We start from the raw sequence: 26,788 nt of genomic DNA, 5'->3' as shown, positions 1-26,788 counted from the left end.
CCTTTTAATAATATGTAATATGAGTTATCAAAGGTATGCTGAATTATTTATCGTTAAGGTGCTGAGAAAATTGCTGGAGTGTAACTGAATAGCAAAAGTGTGCGTAAGCAGGAGCTCAATACAGAGAGCACACATTTCGAGCTGGGGCAGGACAATCACATACAGTCTGATGCTTACATTTACAATGCAATAATGACCCATCTAGGACACAGATCGCAACGAGGGGACAGAACACCTTCCAAGACAAGAAATGCAATTTCAAGAGCTTTCTTGGCAAAAAACTGTATTTGTGCACACTCTTAAATCGATTTGAGGGCAATGAGGGTTTCCTCAAGTTCAGAGTCAATAAGTCACTGTCGGCAAACCAGAGGATAATCTCACCAGTAGATATGTGTGTCTGAGAAATTAAAAAAATCACTCAAAAACACATTAATATAGCATTTCAGGTATTAACGAATATTCGTATTACTACTCTCTTGTGTTCATGTATATAGATTACACCCATTACATAGAAGCTACAATTCTAAACCACTGACCCCTTAAAGGAACCCTTAACACAAGATCGTTTAAGGTTGACAGCTAAGCATATTTACCATAATGTTAATATCCAAGCACTTTTTTTTTTACATTGCTTAAAAAGCAATTGTATGATTGAATTAAATTAGCATAGCATGGTTAACACTATTAATGCTGATTGTAACATTGATGGTCACGTGTAAACATTTGATCTCTGTATTTCTTAGCGGAATTGGCGTACACAATATTCATTATTGGAATTTAAACATCTTTAGCCTTTAATTAGACGTATTGTCCCCTCAGAGTAGTCTGGAGAATTGCGGATACACACGTGTGTTAGTGTAGATCTCTTGTAATGCCAAATACCCGCTGTCATTTCCAGGATGGAATTAGAGATCTCTCTAAGAAATCACACAATAAGAAAGGCCAAATCGGATACTAAAAATACATAAGGGAAAATAAATGAAAATATGCCAAGCGCATACATAAAGAACAGCAACAAAACTATACTACAATATACATTGGCTTCAAACAAAGGGTTCCTTTAGAATCCGTGTACCTATTGTACTCACATATATATTTATGTGTGTGTGTGTGTGTGTATAATATAGGCTCATTTGACCAGGGCCCTCCTCACCTGTAAGTTATCTTAAGTACTACTTGACATGTCCATGTACAGCGCTGCGGAACTTGATAGCGCTATATAAAACAATAAATAATAATTATATATATATATATATATATATATATATATATATATATATATATATATATATATATATTACATATAATGTGCAAGTGAGTTTGTGTTTCTTTCCATTATTGGTCCATTTAATTTAAACACTGGATCATATCTTTCCAAAACCTGCTTTGTCCGTCTAATAATATGTTTTGTCTTTCTTTCTCTTTCTCTCTCTTTTTTTAATTCCCTCTTCCCCAGCAGGGCATGGGGGTGTCAACCAGCTCGGGGGGGTATTTGTGAATGGAAGACCCCTACCTGATGTAGTAAGGCAAAGGATAGTAGAACTGGCCCACCAAGGTGTGAGACCTTGTGACATCTCGAGGCAGTTAAGGGTCAGCCATGGCTGTGTTAGCAAGATCCTGGGCAGGTAAAACATCGAAACTTTTATGCGTATTTAACGGACAGAGAGTGGTTTTATCAATGTAGCTCATCAGCTAACTTTAATAAAATACCTAATATATGGGAGTCAAGAAACTAAGTAAATATTTTTAGATTCATGTTGTGCCTTGTGTATATATGTATATATATATGGATATCTATTGATATATTTATATGATATATTTTATATTATTATGTGGTTTTGTTTCAGTTAGTTGCACATCATATGAAGCTTACTTAATGTACAATAAGCTTCAGTATAAACCATTCTACAATGATCTACCGGCTAGATAAAATAATTTACTATTACTTAATATAAGGATGAATTTATTGAAATGATTAATCCTTGATTAAATTAATCTACACATCATGGATGCAATTAATACGTGAAATCTTTTAAAACACGAGCTAAAGGTGTGTGTGTTAATAATCACTAGTTAGTTATTGGTAGGTATAAATATTTGCCGGTGGATCAGTTTTGATATCTAAAACATGGGTTGAGATCAGACTTTGTGGTTTGATACTAATAATTAAATTACCAGCGTTTAATGTTTTTTTGTGCCGGTTCAGAGATGTACATTTGTGATCGCTCAAAGGAATCTGTTTAATAATTGTAATGGTGCATTTAACTGGAAGCGGGCATTTTTTCAGAGTTCGGACAAATATATTTCTTTTTTTTTATTAAATAAAAGCGATAGTTACTCTTGGTTGGGTTTGATTATGATGTGGGTGAGATCCACAACGCATAATTAATTTATGTTCATTTTCGACTTAAATTGTCTTCACGCAACCAATTATTTTTAAATTGGTATATAGAATCACTAGATTGTATGTGTGGGTGTTTTACTGTTTGATTTCAGGGGTTAAAAACTGAGGCATAGTAGATAATTTAATAGAATTAAGATATTTCAAACAAAACACCAAGAAATTCTTTTTTTAAGTAAAAGTGCATAAATCCATCCATAGGAAATGCCTGTAAATGTAAATATGTATGTGAAAAATGCATTACTAAAACGAGACACGCAGATATATGTGTGCATGGTGATGTACACAGTTTGCTTTCCATTCGTTTATTTCTCGTGTTTTGCCCACGCGTGTGTATTTGAAATCACTGTAGCTCGTTTTTTTTTTTTGTATCTGCTCCGATGGCAGGTATTATGAGACAGGAAGCATTAAACCCGGAGTGATTGGAGGATCCAAGCCCAAAGTGGCCACCCCAAAAGTGGTAGATAAAATCGCAGAATATAAAAGGCAGAACCCTACCATGTTCGCGTGGGAAATCCGGGATAGGCTGCTGGCTGAGGGCATCTGTGACAATGACACCGTACCCAGCGTGTCTTCAATAAATAGGTAAGAAAAACGCATCGGATCACTGCTAGTAGCCCTTATCAAGGGCCCCTTATTGAGTGCTACAGCATTTGTTATATTGCTTTTTAGAAATAACAGTCTGATAGCCTTGTGTTGATTTCTGTGTACGAATCTTGCAGTGAAACAAAGGATGCATATAAAAGATGAATTTGGGAACCATCCATTGACTATCTATCTATAGTCTGTCAGTAACTTACCTGCCCATGCACCCAGTTACCTACCTAAGCACACCAGCATGTCTGTAGAGAAAAGGTTAATTGCACAATGTACTGTAATACTGAATAGTTGCTTTGGTGAGGGCTACTTTGTTTTCTGTTGTTTAATAGATGGTATAAAATGAGCTTTTTGGGGGAATTTTCTGCATCCAACTTTCTGTTCTGGGGTGTGTGAAATGTCAGTTTAGCTTTTTTTGCTTTTGTTTATGTGCATTACATGTAACGTTTTGAGTCATTTTGTGTTCTCAGTAATTAAGAATTTAACAGCTCCCAAATTTACAGACAATCACAGAGCCTAGCTGCTGAACCATTAAAATACCAATGTTTATTTATCTTAACCAAACAGACTTTAAGCCACAAATGAAAATGTTTGTGTAAAATGGATCAGGATTATTGAAAGATTACAAGGATTCCATTTTTAACCTAAACCCTGTTAAGAGTAAAAAAAAGAGTAATAAAAACAATGTAATGTAATGTAATAAAACCATTTCTTGTGAGTGACTGACATTAGATTAGAAACTCATAATTTCATATATGTACTCTACTTAATAATATATCTGTATAATTACTTTGCCCATGCTCTACCTGTATAAATATATAAGTACTTAAATGTGAGAGCAGTACCATTGTGTTTTTTTTTTTTTTCATTTAGCAGTATATTTATTTAATAAAAATCCATAGTTCTAATATAGATATTCTATCAGCTTCCTTGTATAAATAAAGATCTAGTATGGCTATAATTACAAATTTGATGAAAAAACAAAGTAGAAAATACAATTTAGATATTATCTGTTTCAATTGCCCTGGCATCCTACGTAAATGCCTTTAATATTTCACAAATGACATGGAATTATCCCAAGTCATCTTGCAAGCAGCAGGTGAAATTAACTGCTAGAATGTACCTTGGCTGAACAAGATTCCCTTAGACACACATGCACTGTAATATACTGCTAAGCCACTCCAGGAAATTATCCCTGTGTGTGCCATCTGTATTAAAATGGTTATTAAGATATGAACAGGGTAACATAATACTGATAGACTAATTATACACCTTCCTATAAACCTCCCATATCCACTTTAAAATCTTATTTCAGTTTACTATGGAAATAATTGCGGTTAAGCATTGACATACTTCTGCCATGCAGTAACACAGGGCACACAAATGGCCAAAATGATCTTCACAGAGGTGACATTGTTTCCAACCAAAGCAAGTTTTTATTTTGTGACAGACCCTATGGCATAATAAGGCAACCTCACAACCGTTTATAATAAATCATATTGTAACCCGGGCCTGGCAGGGTATTGTTTTAAAAGCTATAGGGCCTAAATTAAAGTGTAAATATTCATATGACTAATCCCATTCACTAAATATGTTTATGTAAAATGAGTTTTAGCCACAAACTTGTATTTGTGGATTCCGCTAAAAAGTTCTAATCTCAATAATTTACCCTGATCACAAAACACAAAAACACAACTATTCCAAACTACTTTCTTCTTTACAGGAGAGCCTTCTTTCGGGCTTAGCCTGGCCCTCATTTTGAATATTTTTTTATAATAATATCTTTATACCAGCAAACTATAAAACTCACAATATAAATATAGATGGCATACACTGAATTTAATGTGTTTAAGAAAGTAATGTTGGGAAACTCTTAAAATAAATCAAATCTATTTTAGACATATATGTATCTGGAATTTTAATAATGGTATATATTTAGTGTACAGCTCCTTAACTCATCCAGAGTCAGTTTTAGGAAGACTTAAAGGAATAAATTGTATGAACCTATGGCAACAAAACATTGCAATACAATGTTCTGGTTGCCACAGACTGTTTCATCCCATTGTGAAGTATATCATTTTTATTATTAAAAGTCGGTTGATAAAGGCATTTTCTCCCTCTGATCTTTAATACACTCCATTGTTCGTGTTCTGGAATTAATGGGTAAGCCAGAAAGGTATTTTAGAATGCACTGGATGACATCACGTAACCTTTTTGTGCACCAAGTCAGCTTGGGCAGGTAAATATCTAGAGGGAAGTGAATACTTCCAAAGATGAGAGCAGCAGATAAACAAATGAGCATTGAAAATGCTTTTAAAAGGTAAACTTAAATAGAAAATCTATCTTTTACTTCTTTGACTTCCTTGTGATTCTGATCATACAGTGCACCTTTCAACAAAATATTCCTAGGGAAGTGAATGTTAATTGATTGCAATATATGTATAGTACAGGTTTACTAAAAAGAGGCCAACCTTCTCACTTGGGGTGCTTATTATACTGTCTGTGCTGTTTTTGAAATGTTCCATACGGAGACATAACACACATTTAACAACTAATTTCTCCCCAATTGAGCCAGGTGAATATGGCAATATAACCAGAAACAAATTGTTTTTGCATATTCTTATAGCGCTTGCTTTTTTACATTCTTTATACTAGTGGGGAATTAATGTAAGATAAAATACTTTGCTATCAAGTATTTTTTTATATTTCTATAGTACAAATATATTGCTTGATATTTAAATAAAATTAACTGCAGTTATGTTTAATGCAACCACAACATAGGAGAGTGCAAGTATTCATTTATAAAAGACAATATATTATTTTTATATTTCCACTTTTTTTAGTGTGATAACATTTAATTTGCTATTCTTTGTCCCACGTTCAAGAACCCCTCCTAATGGAAATAATTATCTAAAATATATAATCATAGTTTCTCTTCTATTTTATTTTTTTTAACAAAACTAGATAATGTCACACTGCATATAGGTAAACGAGCTTTAGTTTTCTAAGGCTATGGCTTTTTAAGGCTATGTTTAACTGCAATCTTTTAAACATTTTTTTAGCTGAAAATTTTTCTTAATAGTTAAGTTAAGTGCTTTCTGCTTTCTGCTTTATTGTAGATATGACTACTTGAAAGCATCGTATATGTATGTTATATAACTTATAACACAGAGGAAGCTCTGTTAATTCACAAAAACCTATTGAAAGCGAGAATGACTTTAATTGGAATCATGTATTTTAATACAAAATACATGGACTCAATTTCTACTAAAACTTAGATACATTTTCTTGGTGATTAATAAGTACTGCTTTACTTTTTAATATCTTATGAAATAGGTTCAAAGAATGAGGTGATTACAATCAAAAGCGGAAAATCACCTGTTCTAGTCTAAGCAGACAATAGTAGACAATAACGCAAATAATCTCTCTCCCAGGTGTTTATTTAATGAATAAACTGTATGCTGTCCTACTAGGGAAAACCAAGGCAATATTTGCGCATGAAATGGGGGAAAATATTAATTCCATATTTTAAAAACAACATTAAACCACACACTTTACAAGTACCTATGTCTTAATAGTTTTGAAATATTTAATATTTTATTGGCCAATTTTCAGTTAATTTAAAGCAATCAGTAGTTTCCAGTTTTTCAGTAGTGAAATGTCCAAGAGTTAATACTGTATGCCCATTATATCGTCGGCTGAGAAATGTATAATCTGTATGGTTCCCAGTTTAAAACATACATGCTTTAAAGAAACAAAGACCTGTGAATTTTGACTTCTCTTATAGTATTGCAAAGAAATGGACAAACTATGTTAACTCTACCAGCAGAATATAACTCTCTTATACTGGATTTTTTATGGATGGGAAGATCAGGTTGAATGTAAATCAAACACATAATGACATAATCACGTCAGATATGAAATACTCTATTTTCCTGTAATGCACAGGTAGCCTCTCAATGCTTTTATGATTGTTCAACCTGGCTTCGTTTATTAATGTCCGCTCAGAGCAGTGTAGTTCATTGAGGGTGGTCTGGAGTGTAATTCTATCATCAGAGTTGCAACAATCAGCCCATAGAGAGACAGATTTAGATCAGAGACCAGCTAAGACCCATCTGTCTCTATGAAAACCAATCAATAACCTGGTAACCAGATCCACTGTCACAGGGAAATGGACAACAAAATAGTTCAATATTGAAGTCATACAATGGAATTGTGTATGGAGGAGAAGAAATGCTATGGAAAACAAGGCATCCATATAATACGACAAACAGACAATGATAGGTTTGCTCTCAGAATGAGCCATGCTTATATATAACAACAGACAAGGAAACCATGGTAAGGTCAATTTTAATAGACTGTAGATAATAATACTAACAGAGATCTGATACGAGGAAGAATGTCAGTTCCCATGAGACCCATTCTTCATCAATAGCTCATCCACAGTCTAATCTAGTCAACATCTTAAATCTATCTGAAATATTCACCTATTAGCATAGAATTACAGTGATAAAAATGAAAACATCATTTGTCAAAATCAGAGAGGTCAAATTAGCTTCCTTATACACGTGATTAATTCAAGTGTATAATGCACTCTATTTTTCAATATAGAACAAATTGTCTTCATTCTGTGTCCTTATAAACATTATCATCATAAGCACTTGAATATATATATATATATATATATTTGTATGGGTTTCTTCTACTAGGTTCTATAATTATTCGATAAATACTCCAAAAAGGCACGCATGTTCAGGGATTATAACTCAGCTTTCATATCTCTTGTGACAGAGTTTGCAAAGAGGAAGGGAAATACAAAAACGAGGTGCAAATCCCTCCCATCCATGCAGAACAGGGTTGGTTTTGCATTAATGAACTTTGCACTCTAACTAGGGGTCACTCTTCCGTTACGCTGGAATCAGCATTACATTTTAATGAGATGTTTGGAGAGTCTGGGCTGCCTCACAAGAGGCAACCACACTCACCCCTACATACACATATGCGTATATTCACAAACACGGAAAAAAGTGGGAAAAAAATCATTTCATGCACTGTGGCTGCGTAAGAAATGGTAATTTGAGCAGGATACAGCATATGTGTGTGATAAATGTTAACTGTACATTAATCGCATTAAAGACGTACCTATAAACTCTTCATTTCTAATTAAATTCATGCTAGTCATTTTTGTTTAGAAACCCAGGGCACTATAGACCTATTGTTTATGTGGAATATTAAAATGCAAATACAATTGAATTTAACTGTTTAACAGTCTGCAATTATTTAAAACCAGACTTTTTTTTTCTGGATTGCTTTTTTAGGGAATCTCTTTTTGTTCAAGGTCAAATGTCCACTGTATGCCTGATATTCACAAAATACATTTGAAATATGCAAACTGTATTGCAAAGTAATATTCTATAACCATCGCAAAGCTGATAGCAGCTAGGTATGTAAGGTTAGGTTTCAAACAGACAGTAGGACAAAGACCTCAATGAAATACGCATTACACAAAATTACAAAACTTATTTGCCTGCGAACAATGTGTATCAGTAATAATAATAACAATATGAAATTGGATAATTATAATTATGACGATGCTTAAATTTTTTATGGGACTGAGCTTAAACTGAAAACTAGCACTGCTGAATGAACATATCCTCTATTTGTCTTAAACAGATTCAAGAGACTGCTACTGTCCGCATAATGACCTCAAAAAGGATTTTCTTGCCAATATGATATTAAATTGACATAGAGCAATGAACCGTAGGGAAGGCACAGAGGTGTATGTATATTATGGAATAGACACTGGCCTATATGCAGAGCAATGAGAGATAGTCAGCCAGACTCCTTGAATTTTATATTTCTCAAGTATCACCCATGCGTTGCACAACTTAAATTAGACGCCACATTAATAAAGCAATGGCAAGCCATGTTTCCATACTGTATAATTCAACACTGCCACAAAACCATTTAAAGAAAAAGAAACAGTGAGGCAGCACATTGGTTATACACAATAGACTATTTTAAGAACACAGCATAATCAGTATTTTCAAGAGAGCACTTATATCAGATCCGATGCTGATTTCAGAGGGAAAATACCCAGAATAAGTACATTTTAGAGGTAAAGTAAACAATTCCAAAAAATAATCAATGAATATATTTTTAAAACAAAAATGATTGCTCACAGAACAAAATGCCATTCCTAATGCCGTTGAAGTCCAATTTTCCAATCAAGTAAAATGTTGCCTCATTCTTTTGGCCAGGGAAGCATTTAACACTTTTGAAACTAAAAAGAGCATTGGAAATACAAGATAATTCCAAATATTCCAATTACACACAAAACAAACCTACAACACTGTGCACCTGGAAATGACATAATTTACACAGTCAGTGAGAGAGCTACAGGTCATAGTATTTACTGCAATTGGTCAAACCAGTTTGCATGAAGTGTTAATACATACAAACATGATCACAATCTAAAAAAAAATTATTAAAATGTATTGTTATACCTGTAATTCTAGAATGCTTGTGAAACCCGAAGTTACATTGGCATATTAATTAACATTACTGCAGTTTTAGAAATGTCCATACATTATTATTGTGAGTATCATTTTTATGTTGCATCCACTGAACTGTTGGCACCAGGGTAAATGGAACAGACGTACTACAGACAGCTGTTTGTGTGTTTAATCTGAGCTGTTTTATACGCTTGGTTACTGAATAATCTAGAGAGAGGAGCAGGTTGTAGAAACATGATCACTTATCTCCCTCTCTCCTTTTTTAATAAAAGTAGATCAGTTGTTATTGAAATTGACAGTGGGAAAAAAAAAACTGTGGTGTATGCAGAGGAATCACCCCTTACCTATCAAAGTGCTTTGTGCATATCTATTATAGCCGATCCAAGGCCACTCACACTGGGTGTTCAGTGAGTATTGATTTGGTCTGCCAGCAATTTTAATATTTCTTCAGGGACTTTCTAGCAACAGCAGTTAATTCACCCTCTCAGATTGCTTATTCAATACAATGAACATGACTCCTGAATAAAGTCCCAGAATTTATGTGAATGACTCGAATGAACCAGTCAATGAATTCTTATGGAGCTAAGTTAAAATAAAATATTGATCCTGGTCTCTATGTTTGGTGTATATATATATATATATATATATACACACACACACATATTTAGTTATATAATCCAAAGTAACCCAGCGCGCAGTCTTCTAGGCTGTGATTGCTTGTTCTTAGTAAGTGGTCACATATTAGACCTTGCTCTTATTGATATCTGTTGGTTGCCCAGGACTAAACTAGAGTGTCAGTGAATGGAAGTCAAAGTGCCCACACTGCAGGTCATCTGACACTGCTTAATTCTGTTGCATGAAAAGCATATGCGAGAACTCCACAGTTCTATCTAAGATCTGTAACTATGAAGAAGCTATGACTATTCAAGTGGAATTTTGAAATGTTGCATTTTTTATTTGAATAACTGTATTGTGCTACCCTAACCTTTTACTGCTTCTACTGGAAGCATATTCCATGTATCTACTAACCTGTGTAGTTGTCCAATATCCAACATTGTCCACCCTAAAATCATGTACATTTTCATACATTTTTCTTTTAATTGTCTCTTAATTTCGGCTTCTTGTTTTGTGTTCTTCATATATATATATAGCCAAGTATACCAGAGGTATTGTTGTATGTTTATTGATCTTTAATACTTCCACCAATTCAATCAAGTAAATGTATCTGATGTAGTTCTGATTTCATATGAAAAGACAAATCAACACTTTGGTCTAAAACACAGATTTTAGTGTTAAATAGGTAGTGACTCTTACCATAAGCATTAACATATTTTTGTCAGGCCTGTATTCAGTTTGGAATTACCTGCCTATGACATCATCGCTAAACTCGACTCAGCTCACAAACTATGACATGCTCTCCAAATTAACTTTCCCCTGAGCACACATTTACAGCTATGAGGAAATATAGTTAGTATTTTTTAGTTTACAAACCAGCCAAGCATAGCATGCTAATCCTTAAGAAAACAGACTTCATTAGTTCGGGTGCTTGAATTCCTTGATTTTTTTGTTTACAAGGAAATATTATAGGGTATTACCAGAAAAACCCCAGCATTTTCCCCAGTAAACACAAAATCAATAACATAACCTTAAAATATTCAATGAGTATTATTTTTGCAATCAATGAAATTTCCATTATGATAATTATCATTGCACAATTCAACCTGAAAAAAATACAAATTGCCTTTTGTTGACATTAAATATAGCTAAATATAGCTATTTGAATAGGGGATTTTTATCTTTTATTATGTATTCAATTACCATTAGTATCAGAAATTTTGTTTCATGTAAATGGCATAATAAAAAGAAATGTCATAGGGATTATGTGCTGCTCTGCTAGCTGCTTCGAGATATATGGGCTGTGTGTGGCAATCAATAATAAGATAAATATTAGTAGCTAAAAGCATTGATATAGCTACCCAGTATCTCTTGTTTTGCAATTGGTATGCTTTGGCCCCTTAGGTACATGGTTCCATCAGACATTTAACCTTTTCTATTGTGTTATCAGGCTAAGAGGATTCTAATGGTGACACAGGACTTATGCTCAGCACTCTGACACTATTGCTTTACTGTCAGAAATAATTTATAGTTTTCTATTTACATCTCTTTGCCTGCACCCCCTTTCCCAACCTCTTGTTTCACCATATAGGTGAAATCAATAAAGTGATACATCCACTATGGCACTTCAGGGTGTTTTGAGAAACATCACTAAAGACGCATAGTAGAAAAACAGAGAATAGGAAGAAAACACAAAAAACTGAATATAAAATAATGTAAATGAACAAGGAAAACATAATCTGAGCCAACTAACTAACTGTTTCTGATGTCTTAAATGGGCAATAAATTTAACTGCAGACAATATATTTATTTTTGTTATGGTTTCATTATAGTTTGAGTGAAACAATATTCAGACACACAAATAAAAGCACCCAAAAAACTACCTAATTGTCTCGCTTAATCATTGAGCTAAAAAAGGAATTGTGTAGTGAGCAACTGCTAGGGGCAACCAGAAAATTTGATAAAGGTAAATAATATTTGGCCATTTAAGCATAAATAAAGGTATCCGAAACACATGTCAAGGGCAGTGACCAAGTAAGGTTTGTCATCTTACAGCAGCTTGGAAAATGGACAAACCATGGGCCAAAAAGTTGTTATGTTCTTCCAAATTCCATGTTTCTATATGTAAACAATTCTTAACCCGCTGTTTAATTAGAATATGTACATATATTTAATGTAAATACTACCTAAAGCAGAGAAATACTACTTTACAGAAATACCCCTTCAAAAACAGTATTGTTTTGTTAAGTATTTATTTTAATGAAAGACTGGGTGTTTGGAGACAAGCTGAGCTTTTTTAATATGTAGGTAATATACAATGTGTTTGTTATAGATGTGTATATATACATTGCTGGTTTTCATCATCACAATAATGATGCACAAAACCTACACCATTTAGTCAACATACCTCACTGATTGGTTTCTCCAGACCAATTCTACTTTAGACACCACAATAAACACAAGGTGGTTAACAGTGCTTAATAAAACAAAACTTCCTCTTACCAGGTGCTGTTTTATTAGCAGTAAACTCCATTGTTCACAGGTAATGTCAGGTTATGCATTGAGAGAGTATTGTAAATTTAACATAGTAACTCGTGAACAGAGTGTACAATGACCTTGGTTAAGAGTACTTCCCATTAAAAGTCCTTGTATGTATTATAAGCTAATGAAACATGATTTCAGCATACAATAGCAATACAAGTTGTACACAGTAAAAATCTTTAAAATTCAGTTGGCATTATAGTATTTTACCTGATAAATGCAATCAATACATTGTTTTAAGATTACGTTCTGCTCTGTTCCTGGTTGAATCAGCTTAAGTCAGTCATTGTCCAATCACAATGCAGCCATTTTTTATTTATTTATTTATTTATTGTGTTTTCGAACAAAGGAGTATATATATATAAATAACAGACCATTCCTATATAAATATACAATAGATGAATAAAATAGGCATACAGTACTCATCATCCATATTTACCTTAGAGCTATTATAAAACATCATCTTTATCCTAGATGAAGGGCATATATAAAACGCAATACCTATACAAAACAAGACATAACATTTCAGCCACTGGGAGTCCTTCACCCACCATACCGTTTCCAGCCAAATAATCCAAAAGTTGTCTAAATGGCCTGATGGACTTTTCCTAAATTATATCTCCTCCCGATTTTGGAGTCATTTAATCCATCTATACAATGCAGCCATTTTTAATGTTCATTTTCTTTAAGATCATGTTATGTCTTATCAAGAACTGCCACTATTAATTATCTCAAGTTGTCATCATGTTGCCCGTGATTAGTACTGGTTTAGAACTGCAGATATGTTAATTCACAGTGTAGGCAACACATGTGGAAACATTACCCTAACCAACCAATCACAACTCAGAATTCTTTAAAAACATTAATCGCAATAATGAACTACCTATTGTTCAGGGCACAGCTTGGGGTGCACAGTTATCAATTGCTAATAACAAGGCAAGTTTTAAAGAGATGTCTCTTTCACTAAAGGAAAATGAGTCAAAGTTCAGATATTTTGACTCATCTAACCAACTGTAAGCACAGTTATCAGTACAAAAAATCCTGCATTTCAAGAAGCCCATATTTGAGGTTTAAATCTTCTTAATTATGTCAAAAACCAATCCAGTGTATGCTACTTATATCAATAGCACATATTATACTATATAGTAGCCAGTGTTTATAGTAAAAGTACAGGATTGATAAAATTGAGGTGTTTGCTATATTTAAAAGTGCAATTTGCCACCAGGTATGTTAATTGTAACAGGGATCCCAATGAAGGCATCATAGTAGCAAGAAACATTAACATTTGCAGTCTGTGGGAATTAGTATCAACTATTAACTGTTTAGCAGTAAAACAAATGAGTAATGGCAATGTAACAAGCAAAAGATGATGGAAATACAATATAAAATTCAACTAAATAAAGAAGGACATTTGCTGATATTTTTTTCTCTTTTATAGAATTATCAGAACAAAAGTACAGCAGCCATTCCACCCAACACCAGATGGATCTGGAACGCCAGTAAGCGCACCAGGGCACACTATCGGTAATTTAAAGAGAATATTTTACTTATTTCTATGTCGACAATTTTCAACATAGTACTTTATGTTAAGCAGCATTTCTGGTGTCAAGATGAAGTTCTGGTGTACAAAGATTGATATTATTGCTGGTGAGGAATATCCTCATAAGTTATATTATTACATGTGATTGCCCGTACCAAAACAATTGTCTCTAATTATAGCCTTTACTTTTATTTAAGTAAAAACAAGTGTTGGAATGAATAGTTAAAAAGGTTTGTATGATCTTTTGTTATCACTCTCTATTAACATTCTATTGTGCTCAACCTACTAATTGCATCAAAAATACTGACTACTGATGAAATCTACATGTACAACCATTGTACAATGGCACTGCTGCATTGACCTTAGAATATAAAAAAAATAAAATTGTATCTTGGAATAAATACAGAAATGTTTTGCAGGGGGATCTGTCAATGCTACTATCCAATTGAGCCCCCAGCAAAATCAGTTAAAAATAATAAACAGTGATTGATGCAATGCATGCTAAATTTGTGAAAACCTGGGGCCACCATTTTTTTCTGAGTTCATATCAATGGAGACTAAATTTTTTGGAAGCTGGGAGATATTTGGTAAATGGCAAATTCACCATGTACTCTCATGCTCCCAAGTTTCTACAATTTTGCAACAAGTAAATGAACTTTGTTAATTCTAAGATAGGTTAGAGAATATATCCCTATGATGTCTTGCTGTTTATTGTGGCTGTGAAGATTCCCCTTGTACATTGGATGTCTAAAGTTATTTTCCAGTGTTCCTAGGTCCTAGTTTGGGCATAAATACTAAATGTTACATAGTTGTTGAACATTCGAGAGTATCTGCTGAGGCTGAGCTTTTCCTTCAGGATAAAGTACTGCATGGGGGCTGGCATGTGTAAGCAGTAGAAATGAATAACCATTGCTTTTAATTAATAAACTCTGAGCAACTTATGAAAGGTGACCATTTTTTTAGAAAGGCATTATATACTATTGCAGCATGATGCAAATAGTGATATCATTATCTCCTGTAAATGTGTCTTGCTTATTTCTGTTTACATTTCTAAACAAATACAGACATCAACATAAGGCTTAAAAATATAAACAAATCACAATGACATAAATACCTGCATTTTCTTCGGCCATCTTGTGATTCGCTCTGATTAAACACGTGGTACATTATGACATTGCTAAAAAAACTTATCCTGGATGCATAAATTGTGTAGCAGACCCTATATTTACTCTAAAGACCTATATAAAACAATGCATTTGTGTTGCGTGTTTGTACAAGGCAAACTTGAAATTCCATAGTTTCTTAGCTGTAGCAAAGCAGTAACTGAAACCATTGAAACTGCGTTTATATTGTGTGCTTACAATCCTCCTAATGCTAACAGAGCAAACTCTCTCATAGGATATTATACACCTCAATACCACTTTGCGTTTTTATTGTTTTAAAGTAATATATACACAAATGAACATTACAAACATGCATTTTATGGGCATTTATCAAGGTGTGGTGACATAAGTAACATTCTCTATTGTAAGTAAATCTCTCTAATTCAAATGGTTTTGAATCTTGCAAACTGATGTATTAACTAACCCACTCATTCAATATACATACTAGTACCATTACATACAAGCCCGTATTATTTCCCATGTAGCTCTATTAAGATGTTGGTTAAACATTAATAACATTACTCTGAAACTGTGAATTACCATGGTTGCCAGTTGTGACAGATTTTTTAATACATGTAAATTATAGTTTGAAGAGATAATCAGCTCAGTGACTTGGCTGCAGAATGTACTGTAAAGTCTTGGGTATAATATGCACTCATGGTCAACACGATCAAACGATCATAAGGCTTAGATTTAATGTAAGGATATTTTACTTTTAGGGAGTTTTAATTTACTTTAAGGAAGTTTTAGTTTTCTGAGCGGGTGGCAGATAAGTGGAACAGCATCCCAGCACAAGTTGTATACAGTGATGGAATTTAAACATTAGGTTATACTGACTTCAAGATGAGAGCAAGGGCATTTTAGTTATGGATACAACTTTTAAATAACATTCACTTATATATATATACTAAAACAATATCTGACACTACTATATACTAAAGGGGCAGTACACTAAAAAACCCAACAGGATTTTCATGGATGATTCCCTGAAAACATAGGGCCTCTCCTCCAGTGCTGTCTTCTCACAGCCTTATCTCTCCTCTCTTATTTTGTTCAGTTCCCAGTACAGCATCTCCTCCTGTCTCCAGCGCCTCCAATGATCCTGTAGGCTCTTATTCCATAAATGGGATTCTGGGTATTCCTCGTTCAAATGGCGAAAAGAGGAAACGCGATGAAGGTAGGGTAAAAGAGAGAGCTTCTCCTTGCTCCCTTTATTCTATGTCTACCAGTAGGATCTGATTTCAAGTCCATGCCTACCAGCTGCTCTTGCATCAATTGAAGCAATAGGAACTGCATCCACACACACACCAACCTTCTGCTTCAAAAGCTCTTGTTCCTGAGCCTTTTATGTCTGTGTAGTTTACTGTAATCAATGGAACGCTAATACTCGAGCTTCATAATTTAATGTATTTTGCTTTTGTCACCTGTGAATTTCCCCTACTAGCCCAGAGAGTTTAAACTGTTGGCCGAGCAACTGCATCTACCTTCACATTAATGTTCACACATGCAGTTATTATGTTAGATATGGTGAGGTTGTGCATAATATCACTGCATTGTAGATATACGGTATAAAATCCGGTCTTTATATTACTATTTGGAAGAGAGCCATTTCAACAGAGTTATCCCAGCGTTTCCAACATTTTTATTACATAGATTCCTTATTCCGTGTGTCAGAATATGAAGCATTGAATTATTTACAGATATATACAGAGTGAAATATTATTTTTTGTTTGTTTTATGCTAATTTTTGGCATGCAGTACCACAATGTTTTTTTTTAATAAAATTATGGAGTGTTTAGTTTGACATCTGTATCCATACCACAAAAATCACAACACATAAATACTTTAAAAGAACATCTTGATGCTACTGTATGCTATGTAAGGTGTAATGTCTTATGCTTTGCCAACTACCTTAAAATATCCTTCTTTGTCATCTTTGTCGCTGCATTCATTAGACAGTAGCAACTGCATGGATGATTAAGAAGAGTGAAGATAATTATGTGTCAGGATGATGTAGCCAAACTCTCTGGTTGGGTGAAGGCAGTAGACTGATTCACAGCAACGTCTTTCTATGAGATGTTTCAACTGTTTTATTCTCATGGTTTACTGAAAGAGTTAAGGGAAATTAGACAGATAATTCTGCTTTGTACATTATCCTAGATTCTACTTTTAAACAGAAACATGTACAGGGAAACATCTGAAGCAAACAGCACTTAATCACCCCATGGATAGAAAATAGTTTCTTTTACAGGAGCTGATCATTTGGTGGTGCACACCAATGTGGTAGTATAAGAAATGCGTTATTAGCTTGATGATATTTCAGATTTTGTGCATTGCCTCTGAATTTACTGTGTGCTTTGTTTGATGTGGTGATTATTAGAATATTAGAACAGACTGGAAAGTCATCATTTCAGGCAAGGTTTTTTCTCACTTGTTTATAGATTTGTTTTATTTTTGCAAAGTTGACAGGATACAAATAACTTGACTTTCGGTCTGTAAACCGTCTATAATAATAAACAAACCTCTGATACTCCGAACTTGAACCCCTGTGTCTGATGTTAACAAAGAGACTTTCTCTCTTTGTTAATATATTGTTATGGTTACAATTGATCATCGGTTCATTGTTCATCAGTGTAGTAAGGTATGAATGCAATAGGAATGAAAGAACAGAAGATGCACCGTCAAATGCATGTTCATGTTACTATAAATGCCCCCAAAACAAAACCAACTGGAATATACTTGGTCAATAACCCGAGTTTTACATATTTAAATTATATCACACCAGGACAGCCTTTATTAAAATCCCCTGTACTTGGCATGGCTTGACCCAAGAAAATGTCACCCGCAGATTAGCAATCAATGCTGCTGCCCATGTTAGCACTGTAGATAGGCTTTGCCCTTGTTTATATTAAACCGATATCAACAACCAATGACTCATGCAATGTTTCTAAAATATCTTTCACCCATGAAAATGATCAATATCTTGGCACTTTCAGTATTGAGGAAATGTTTGTTGCATTCACAACATGGTGAGAGACTTGAAAAGGCACAGAAGTGCCTCTTATTGCCCTTAATAATTAGTGATAGAACTGCACTGGGCCAATGTTGGCACTAAATAATAAGAATCGTAGCTTCTGATATCACCAGGTTTGTCAAGCTCTTCCTTCTTGGCTCTGCTTTCCTATGTCTTTTTGGCACTCTTTTTCCCCCTGTATTTGGCATATTCAGTCTTTATCCCAGTGGAATTTAAAATAGTCTGCGCTAATCCTTTCTGTACTACTGGTTCATAAATCTTGTGTGGCATTTTCATTTTACTCATTATAATTTTGGAAATTAAAATCCTGGCCTCTTTTTTTGGGAGCCACCTCTTATGAGTTCACTGTTTCTTTGCAGTAGTTAAGGAAATACAAGACATTCCAATGATATTATGTTTTGTTTTTTTTAAATGATAGCTCAAAATACTGTCACCTGTAAGCATGGAGCCATTAACTATGTTTTTGTTCTAAAGCAAATAGCAAAAACAGCTAAAGAAAACTAAAATGTCAGCGCACTACTCAGAACTATCTGCTTCCTTTTATATTTAAAATTATATGCTACACAGAGGGCCCCTCCTATTGATAAGGATAAACGAGGAACTATTTTATAGATGAAATTTAGAACTTAGGCTGTGGGAAACATCAGTAGATGTTAGTATTATATTTATATTATATGTATCACTGCACCTTATCTGAGGTTAATAACACGAAAGTTCAGGCAAGTGTGTGCTTTTATCTCTACGTCTGTTGCAAAATTTACAGAACTAATCAGTTTCCAACTAAAGGAACCGACAAACCAATATTTTATTTTACCAAGTTATTTCCCAAGGAACAGGGAAATAAAGTGATTCTCCTAAAATCATACTGTGCGCAGTTTGTCTTTAAGATTCTATCATGTACAACACTCTAGAATCTGCTTTTATATACAAACAGAGTACAATTTTAGAACGTTATTAGGCCATAAAAAGTATATAAGTGCAAGAATATGAGCCCAGAAACTACTATTTATTTGGTGTTAACAGAGAAAGCAGTGTTAGGAAAGGGTTTTGACTACAGATAAAGCACACATTTTAAAATATAATCATGTAACAAAAATGTTTAGTCATGACGTGCAGCCATGTTGGTCCCTGAAGCTGCAAATTTGGTACAAAGGTCTAAATGTGGACCTACCACCATAATAACCAAGATAATGGTCCTATATCCAGAATATCATTAGTGATATGTCTAAATGTTTATCCCTCAGTATTTATGCCTGTGACATTTTCAGCAGCTGTCTGACCCCATGACATTGCCTCTGTCCTTCTGTCTCTCTGGCACTGGCACAACCCTATTATGTCCTTGCTACCCTTTTGTTCTGCCTTTGTGGTTCTGCTTGTTTTTGGATATGTTCAGCTTAACCCCTCCCGTAAAGAGAAAAAGAGTTGTCAGCCATGTTATTTCAGATAACCATTGGGATTAAAATGGAAACAAGTGACAGGAAGGAAGCAAGTGGCTTTTAAAGTCTTGTAGATATTTATCTGGGTAATGAAAAGAAACAATAAATAACTGTGCACTCTGTGTGGTGGCTAATCCACATGTGTGAGTGAATAATAAAAAATACATACACTACAAATCATTGAAGTGCTGGAAGAAACTCAAATAGATCCAAATATATATAAAAAACTGAACACAAACACTATATAGTAAGTAGATAACACTATATAGTAAGTAGATAAACGTGGAGAATATAAATACAAAGACAGTCCCTTACATGATATAGGGCATAGAATAGTCCTTTAAGAAGGATCTGTTTGGATATGGACACTCTTAAGGCAGTATACGTAGAAGACAGAAAGCTAGAAGGTAAGTAGAAAAATATTTATTCGATAATAAGTAAAGTTTTTTTATCTTACATTGGAGATTCCACATTTTTTTCACTTCGACCATATAACTAATCCATATAGCAGCGTCCCGCTAAAGGCAGATATCAGCCCACACAGAGTGCGCAGTTATTTATTGTTTCTTTTTATTTGCTTTGTCACTAAATCAGCTGTGAGGTCTGGTTTTATAACAGGCAGCACCGGCACATTTGTGTTTATTATTGGTTTCTTTTATACTAGCGAATCACTTTGGGTTTTTTTTGCATTTATCTGGGTAAATACATGCTTTTATATAGAAAATTGTTCTTGCTGGTGCTATTCAACATAACTCTAAATGTGCAGTGTGAACAGGTAGTAGAAATAGACAGACAGACATCCAGTATCTGCTGTATCAGACCTATAATCACGATCATCATTATGGAGCCTGGTTACAGTGTGATACTAAGTACATAGGGAGGTGGAAGAGAAGTGGAAGGGCATAGAGGTGGGTGATGGATTACAATGTTAACAGAAACCATCCCAGCAGGAGCTGTACACGAAAAAAAAAACTCCAGACAGACCCGGCATGTGACAGCATTAATTCATCACAACGTTAGTCCTTCTTTTCATGTTCCTATTATTTTTTGTTTGTAAAAGTGAAAATCAATTTTGAAGGTAATTTTCTGGAAAGAATGAAAGGGTGGTGGGAGGGCACAAAAGAAAGATATTTAGGCCAGGCACAGCCCAGGGGCAGCTGTTTGCAAGGTGAGAGAAAATTTCATATTTAATATCCATCTCTCCTACTTGCCCACTTCCTTGTGTTTTTCTCAGGAGAAACAAAAGTGATTGCAATAAATTTTTTCATCTCTAATCCGTTTTTAGCACTTATTAAAGAAATGTATGGGTATCAAGTACAACCACTTAGACATAATTCTTTTTTTTTATTAACGTGTGACAATACATGACCCAAAAATTTGGTTCTGGAGTAGAAGACATAACGTCTTTTACTCCAGAACCAAATTTTTGGGTCATGTAGATATTTTATTCACATAGGTGGTTTTTGTAGCATCATATAATATATTAGCAGCAAATGTAGGGGAAATTGTGGAGCAATCACAATGGAAATCAATGGAATGTTCCAGTTGATGGTTGTAAGCCCTGCCAAATGTATTTGGAAGTATAGAGATAACTCTCAAAGAAGGTCTTGTTTTCCAATTAAGCATTTGGAACTGTTCCATTTCTCTAAAATAAAATAATTAAAGCTGTCCTACCTCAACTCCATCAGAATTTACTTGTGGACTACGGGTACTATGTGTTGAGAAGCCCTTGGTGATCTAAAATAAGTCTGTATTTCATTCTTGAGCAATGGAAAGCTTGCTGCCATTTGCCAAATTCCATTGCCATGTATCTTATATAATATAATAGTTGCTTTAACTTCATTTGTGGGTGGGGGAAGGGCTAGTTTATGTGCATCTCTGTACATCTTGGGGGGGATATCTTGTCAGTGCTTCTTCAGCAGGCCAGCCAGCGTATCGTTGTGTGAGGTGACATTTGAATTTACAATTCCACAGAGAAAAGCTATTAATTCACAAATTAACATTTTTTCCTCACTCTCTCACCCTCTCTCACTCTCCCTCTCCCTCGTTTGCTCCCAGTATCTCTCATGGATGTTGAAGCAATTGAAAAGACAAAGGAAATAGCCCTAAGCAAACTGACTTTACTGCTAGTCTGTCTGTGCAGAGATTGCTATGACTGCTTCTAGATATATAAACCAATTACCTGAACAGCTCTGTGCATGGGAGACTGCTATTACCTCCTTTTGTTAGCTGGGTATCACCTGCGAACAATAATACCCTGTTCTTATTTAATATGAACCAGTAGAACCCTACCTTCCTGTTTGGCTTCTTTAAACAAACACAAACCCCATAGGTTAATTGTGCTGACACATCAAGTTCTGTTATATGGGACATATCTATAAATGTGTACGAGTGCCTGGTTCGATGATGAATACAGGATTTTCATAGTAATGTAAAATTATTATACCATTTTGCCTGAAAACATGCTAGAGTTGGAGTGATATACAGTGTATTGTTTTTCTTCAACTGAGTTTCTTTGGCAGCAGTTGCATCAGAGCTAATCACTGTGTCAATCACAGCAAGGAGATTTTTATTAGCATCTAGAAAATTGACAAGTAAGCTAATATCGAGTAACTCTAAAATGCTTCTTTGAAATAAGTTGACTGTAGCACTATGAAATTAGTTGATATCAAAACTTGAGTTATTTGAACACTGTTGGGAGTCAGTCTACCTCAAATTGAATTAATAAAAGAAAATATTTCCTAAGGGATGGAATGGTAAAATGCAAACTAACCTTAACTTAACAGTGTTTTCTTTTTATCATTTTATTATAGTATGTTAAGTTATGTTAAGGGATATCCTAATTGACCATCAGTGGTACAAACTTACTTAAAAACAGCAACAATGCAAATCAACAAATAACAATATTGTGTTACCAGAGGAAATGCAAACTTTTTTTTTTTGCAAAGAACCAAGAGATTCTGGGTAGTGACATGCAAATAAAAAATGATGGCATGTATCACTTGTCATTCCACAGTGATGCGATTATTGGCCTGAATAGAGTTTTATTCCCAGAGCTTTAAAAATAGCAATGTTATTTTTGGGACATGTGCACCAGGTACTCAATTAACACTTAATAAAACTTTAATGGAGGTAACTTTTTAGGCTTTGTAAATAGAACACTTTGGATCTGCAAGTTCCTTTTGGCCTTGTCAAGTCCTATTCATTAGACAGGAGTCTCACTTACCTTAAGAAAAATTCTCTAGTTGCCAGGATCACTAACATCACAGATGTTTAACTCATCGAAGTCTAAAGCTATTATATTTCCCCTGCACATCTTGCTTATTTGAACTTTCTGTGTTCATAAGAATTGTGCAGTTTAAGTTAACTAAATTCACAACACATGAAACATAAAAAAGAAGGGCATTGAAATAGCTCAGATCTTGGTAATACCTGCAAGTTTGTTAAATGCCTTGTTGTTGCTTTCAGAGGAGAGCTTGTCTTGAGCTAGAAAGGGTTGTATTGTCGTATTACTACTTGTATTAAAAAATTCACCTGTGCTTTAGCTGAGAGAAGAATAAAGCAGGGAAGAGAGAGACCCTCCCACATTCCTGAATATGCTATTGAAGTTTTGAGATCCCCCTGACTTAGGTGAGTTATCTTTCCATCCCACACACATTGTAAAAGATGGATAAAAATCACCAAAAGAATCAGCAGGCGGTGCCAGTAACTCAAACCGCTCTGACCGTTCAGTGAACCTGATCCTGTTGACCTTGACAGCACTGGAAGGCAGCCTCAGAAATCCCAACCTTTTCAGAGATGTAGACTGGATGTGGCTCGAGTTCCCTCCTTTAAGAGGATATCACAAGAGACTCAGAATCCATCTGTAGTTTTCCATTCTTGTATACAACCTACAGCTGGTGTCAATGTATCTTTATTTATTTCAAAACCTGAAAACCTTATGTAGAAAAGTAGCTTGTCTAGAATTATCTAACAATGTAGGTTAAGAAAAAAACTATACATAATGGATCAATTCCAGTGCAAAAAGGTAAAAAGTGAATCAGGGATTTTCCATTTATGGTGACTGCATCATGTTTACCACTTTGCACCAGTATGCATACATAGCCAACAATAAGTGCATATGTTAGCTAAATAGCTAGCCATGTTCTTTACTATGAAAACAGGTGAGCACGGGTGAGAAGGGAAGTAAAGTTACTTGTTGATAAAACATCACTTGTAAACAAATCCAATGAAGTATATCTTGGAGTATGTGTTTGTCAGCCTTGATCACGTGGAGCTATTATAATCTATCATAATCACCATATCATAATTTAAATACTGAAGTGTATATGTATGTATGTATGTATGTATATATATCGTATTGGCTTTATTATAGGCCGCACCCAATTATAGGCCGCACCCTTAAAGTTTAGGGGTATTTTAAAGAAAAAAAAATTTCTAAAGAAAAAATACACATTAGTGTAATGGTAAAACAGTATTACATGTATTTTACATTTTTGGTATCTATTATGCAGTTAATAAGCATATGTTATATATAACCAGAAATTTGGAAAACCAATAGCCATTTTAAGGCCGCCCCTTAATTCATAATACTTGAGTGAACGTCTGTGCAATGCACATAGACAACCTCCACTGCCGGCACTTCCGCCAGAGCTTGGTATCTTGGTTAAGTCTGGCCGCTAAATTAGTATGACACAAATAGTGAGAAACAGTATTTTAATGTTGATTTCGCTTCACATTATAATGTTATATATAAAGTATGCATACGATATTGTTTAGGTTAACCTCTCATATTGGATGGCAGTTGCTAATGTTCACTAAGAAACTGTGGAAACGTTTTCAGGTTTAGTGTTTGATCCATAACTCAGTGTGCCAGTTTTTCTTTTGTCCGAAACAATAAAACACATTCATAATTATTAATTACCCTGTGTTAATTATAAGTGTACTGGAAACAGATGACAGAGGGACGATAACAAAAAGCTTATATTGTCCACCCATCTAATTTAGAAAACCTACTCATTCAAGTGGTGGCACAGAAGCAATTCATATCTTTAATGTGTATACTTCAATAGAGTTAAGATTGAGAATTATAGCTGTGTTAGGTATGGTCTCTTGTATTCACTGAGTCTTGTGGTTTTGTCAAATGAGCAGAATGAACTGATAAAAAAGGTGGGGAAAATGAAAGTGTGGCAGTGTCAGCTCTCGCCAATGTTCGACACTGTAAAATTAAATTAATAAAGCCCCCAACACAGGAAAACATAACAGGAAATTAATGGCCCCTACTGTCGCTCCTGATGCAGTCATTTGCAACTCTGCTTTCCGCACCAAAGACTTCATAAATGCAAGCAGTTTCTCTAAACAAGCATAGTTAGAGTTGAATGCCATGTCATTTTCCCCCTTCCTTCTGTCCTTCTAGCTAACAAAGCTGGCATTTGAGATTGGCTGTGAGGTGCTTTAAGGCTTACTTGTGTTTCACCGTGTACCGGCCTAAAGGTGCATAGTCACTCAACCTCTAGGGTCACAAACCTCTGTGTTAGCCTTTTTTTCTGCTTTTGTAAGCAGGTTATTAACTGACAGGTTTCGGCACAAATGTTTACCATTTCATTCTCTGCTGCCTCCAGAAATCCTTTAGCAACTATGTAAAATTTAACTAATGCTTAGCAGTTATGAAGAATACCTGTCGTCTATCTCGTTATCCTCCAATTCCAATTGTTACATCTACGTACAAAAGACTAATAATTGATCTTTATTTTTAAATGGAAAATATTACCAAGTGGAAAAGGTCAGAGGCTTAGATATAAAATAAGGAAGTTTACTGTGAGGGAAGTAGATACGTGGAAAAGCCTCCCAGCAGAAGTGGTAGAGGCTGGTATAGTGAGGGAATTTGAACATGCCTAGGATTGGTATAAAGCTAGGCAGACTGGATGAGCTGAACAATTTGTATGCTACATTAAATTATATGTGTTATAAATATATACTATATGTTATATATAAAAGCATTTATACAAAATAAATCTGTTTCTCTTTTCTGTAGTGCTGTATGTGAGATCTCCCATGTTGCTGCACATGGGTTGCTGTGCCCTTTGATATTCATCGGGATCGTATTAGGGAGGAATCATGACATTATTATTATTATTATTATTATTATCTTTTATTTATAAAGCACCAACAATTTACATAGCACTTCTTATAATACATATATTTAAGGGGTATGACAAGACTAGAATTGACAGACTAAGACAAACCGATACACTAGGTATAGAGGGACTTTATTTTATTTTTTGGCCAATAGTTACATAGTAATATTGTTGTCCTAGACAATATAACATCCTTTTGGGGGTCATTAAGTCTTAAAATAATAGGAATGAGAAAAATGGCATTCCATATTCCTGATCTGATTTTGTTGTGTGGGGTAAATGGATCTGATTAGGTCAAGCCCATCTATAGAATCCACCTAAGGCCCTTTAAGCAGGAGTTGTTTTTTTCCAATAACCAATTGCAAACTTCCATCAATGTCTCCAAATTAAGCAATTTGCATAATAGGTAAAAACATTATTTCCATGCCATTTATAACGGCAAAAATATAAAGATCAAGACCTGTCAAGCAACATGCAGGGAACATCGAGACCTAGCTGTTGACTCTAACTGAATGAGTTTATAGCTCACCACACAGATAAAGGGAAAAGCAAAAGTTCAAACACCTGAGCACTGAGTATTAAGGTATATTGATGTCATGGTTCAGCACATCTGAACCCTGGTCTTGGAGGAGATAAGATGGTCACTTCTGCCATGAAAAAAAAACATTTTAGAAACATTCGCTTTACGTTCTGAAAAAATTGCATGGTTTATGTATTGAATCTGTTTATATTATTTTGTGGGTAAGTTTAATATTAAATTATTCTAGGCATGTTTAGATTTCAGTGTTCACATTGGAGCTGATGAAGCT

The 26,788-nt window shown here is 34.5% G+C and overlaps 1 protein-coding gene across 3 annotated transcripts in view; it reads left to right on the top strand.

Annotated features, from left to right (window-relative positions):
* LOC149279308 (paired box protein Pax-2-A) overlaps positions 1-26,788 on the top strand; it is a 43,300-nt gene that overhangs the window by 1,004 nt on the left and 15,508 nt on the right. For all 3 annotated transcript variants that reach the window (XM_089501336.1, XM_089501337.1, XM_089501335.1), the window contains exons 2-5: positions 1,457-1,625; positions 2,789-2,986; positions 14,108-14,193; positions 16,430-16,549. In XM_089501336.1, the coding sequence (XP_089357462.1) occupies positions 1,457-1,625; positions 2,789-2,986; positions 14,108-14,193; positions 16,430-16,549 (573 nt within the window). The remainder of the gene's footprint in view (positions 1-1,456; positions 1,626-2,788; positions 2,987-14,107; positions 14,194-16,429; positions 16,550-26,788) is intronic.

The sequence above is a fragment of the Sceloporus occidentalis genome, unplaced genomic scaffold (assembly GCF_023333645.1).
Source record: "Sceloporus occidentalis isolate IW3139 unplaced genomic scaffold, rSceOcc1.0.p SCAF_172, whole genome shotgun sequence".
NCBI lineage: Eukaryota > Metazoa > Chordata > Lepidosauria > Squamata > Phrynosomatidae > Sceloporus > Sceloporus occidentalis.
The sequence above is the reverse complement of the archived record's forward strand: the minus strand, read 5'-3'. Positions and strand labels throughout refer to the sequence as shown.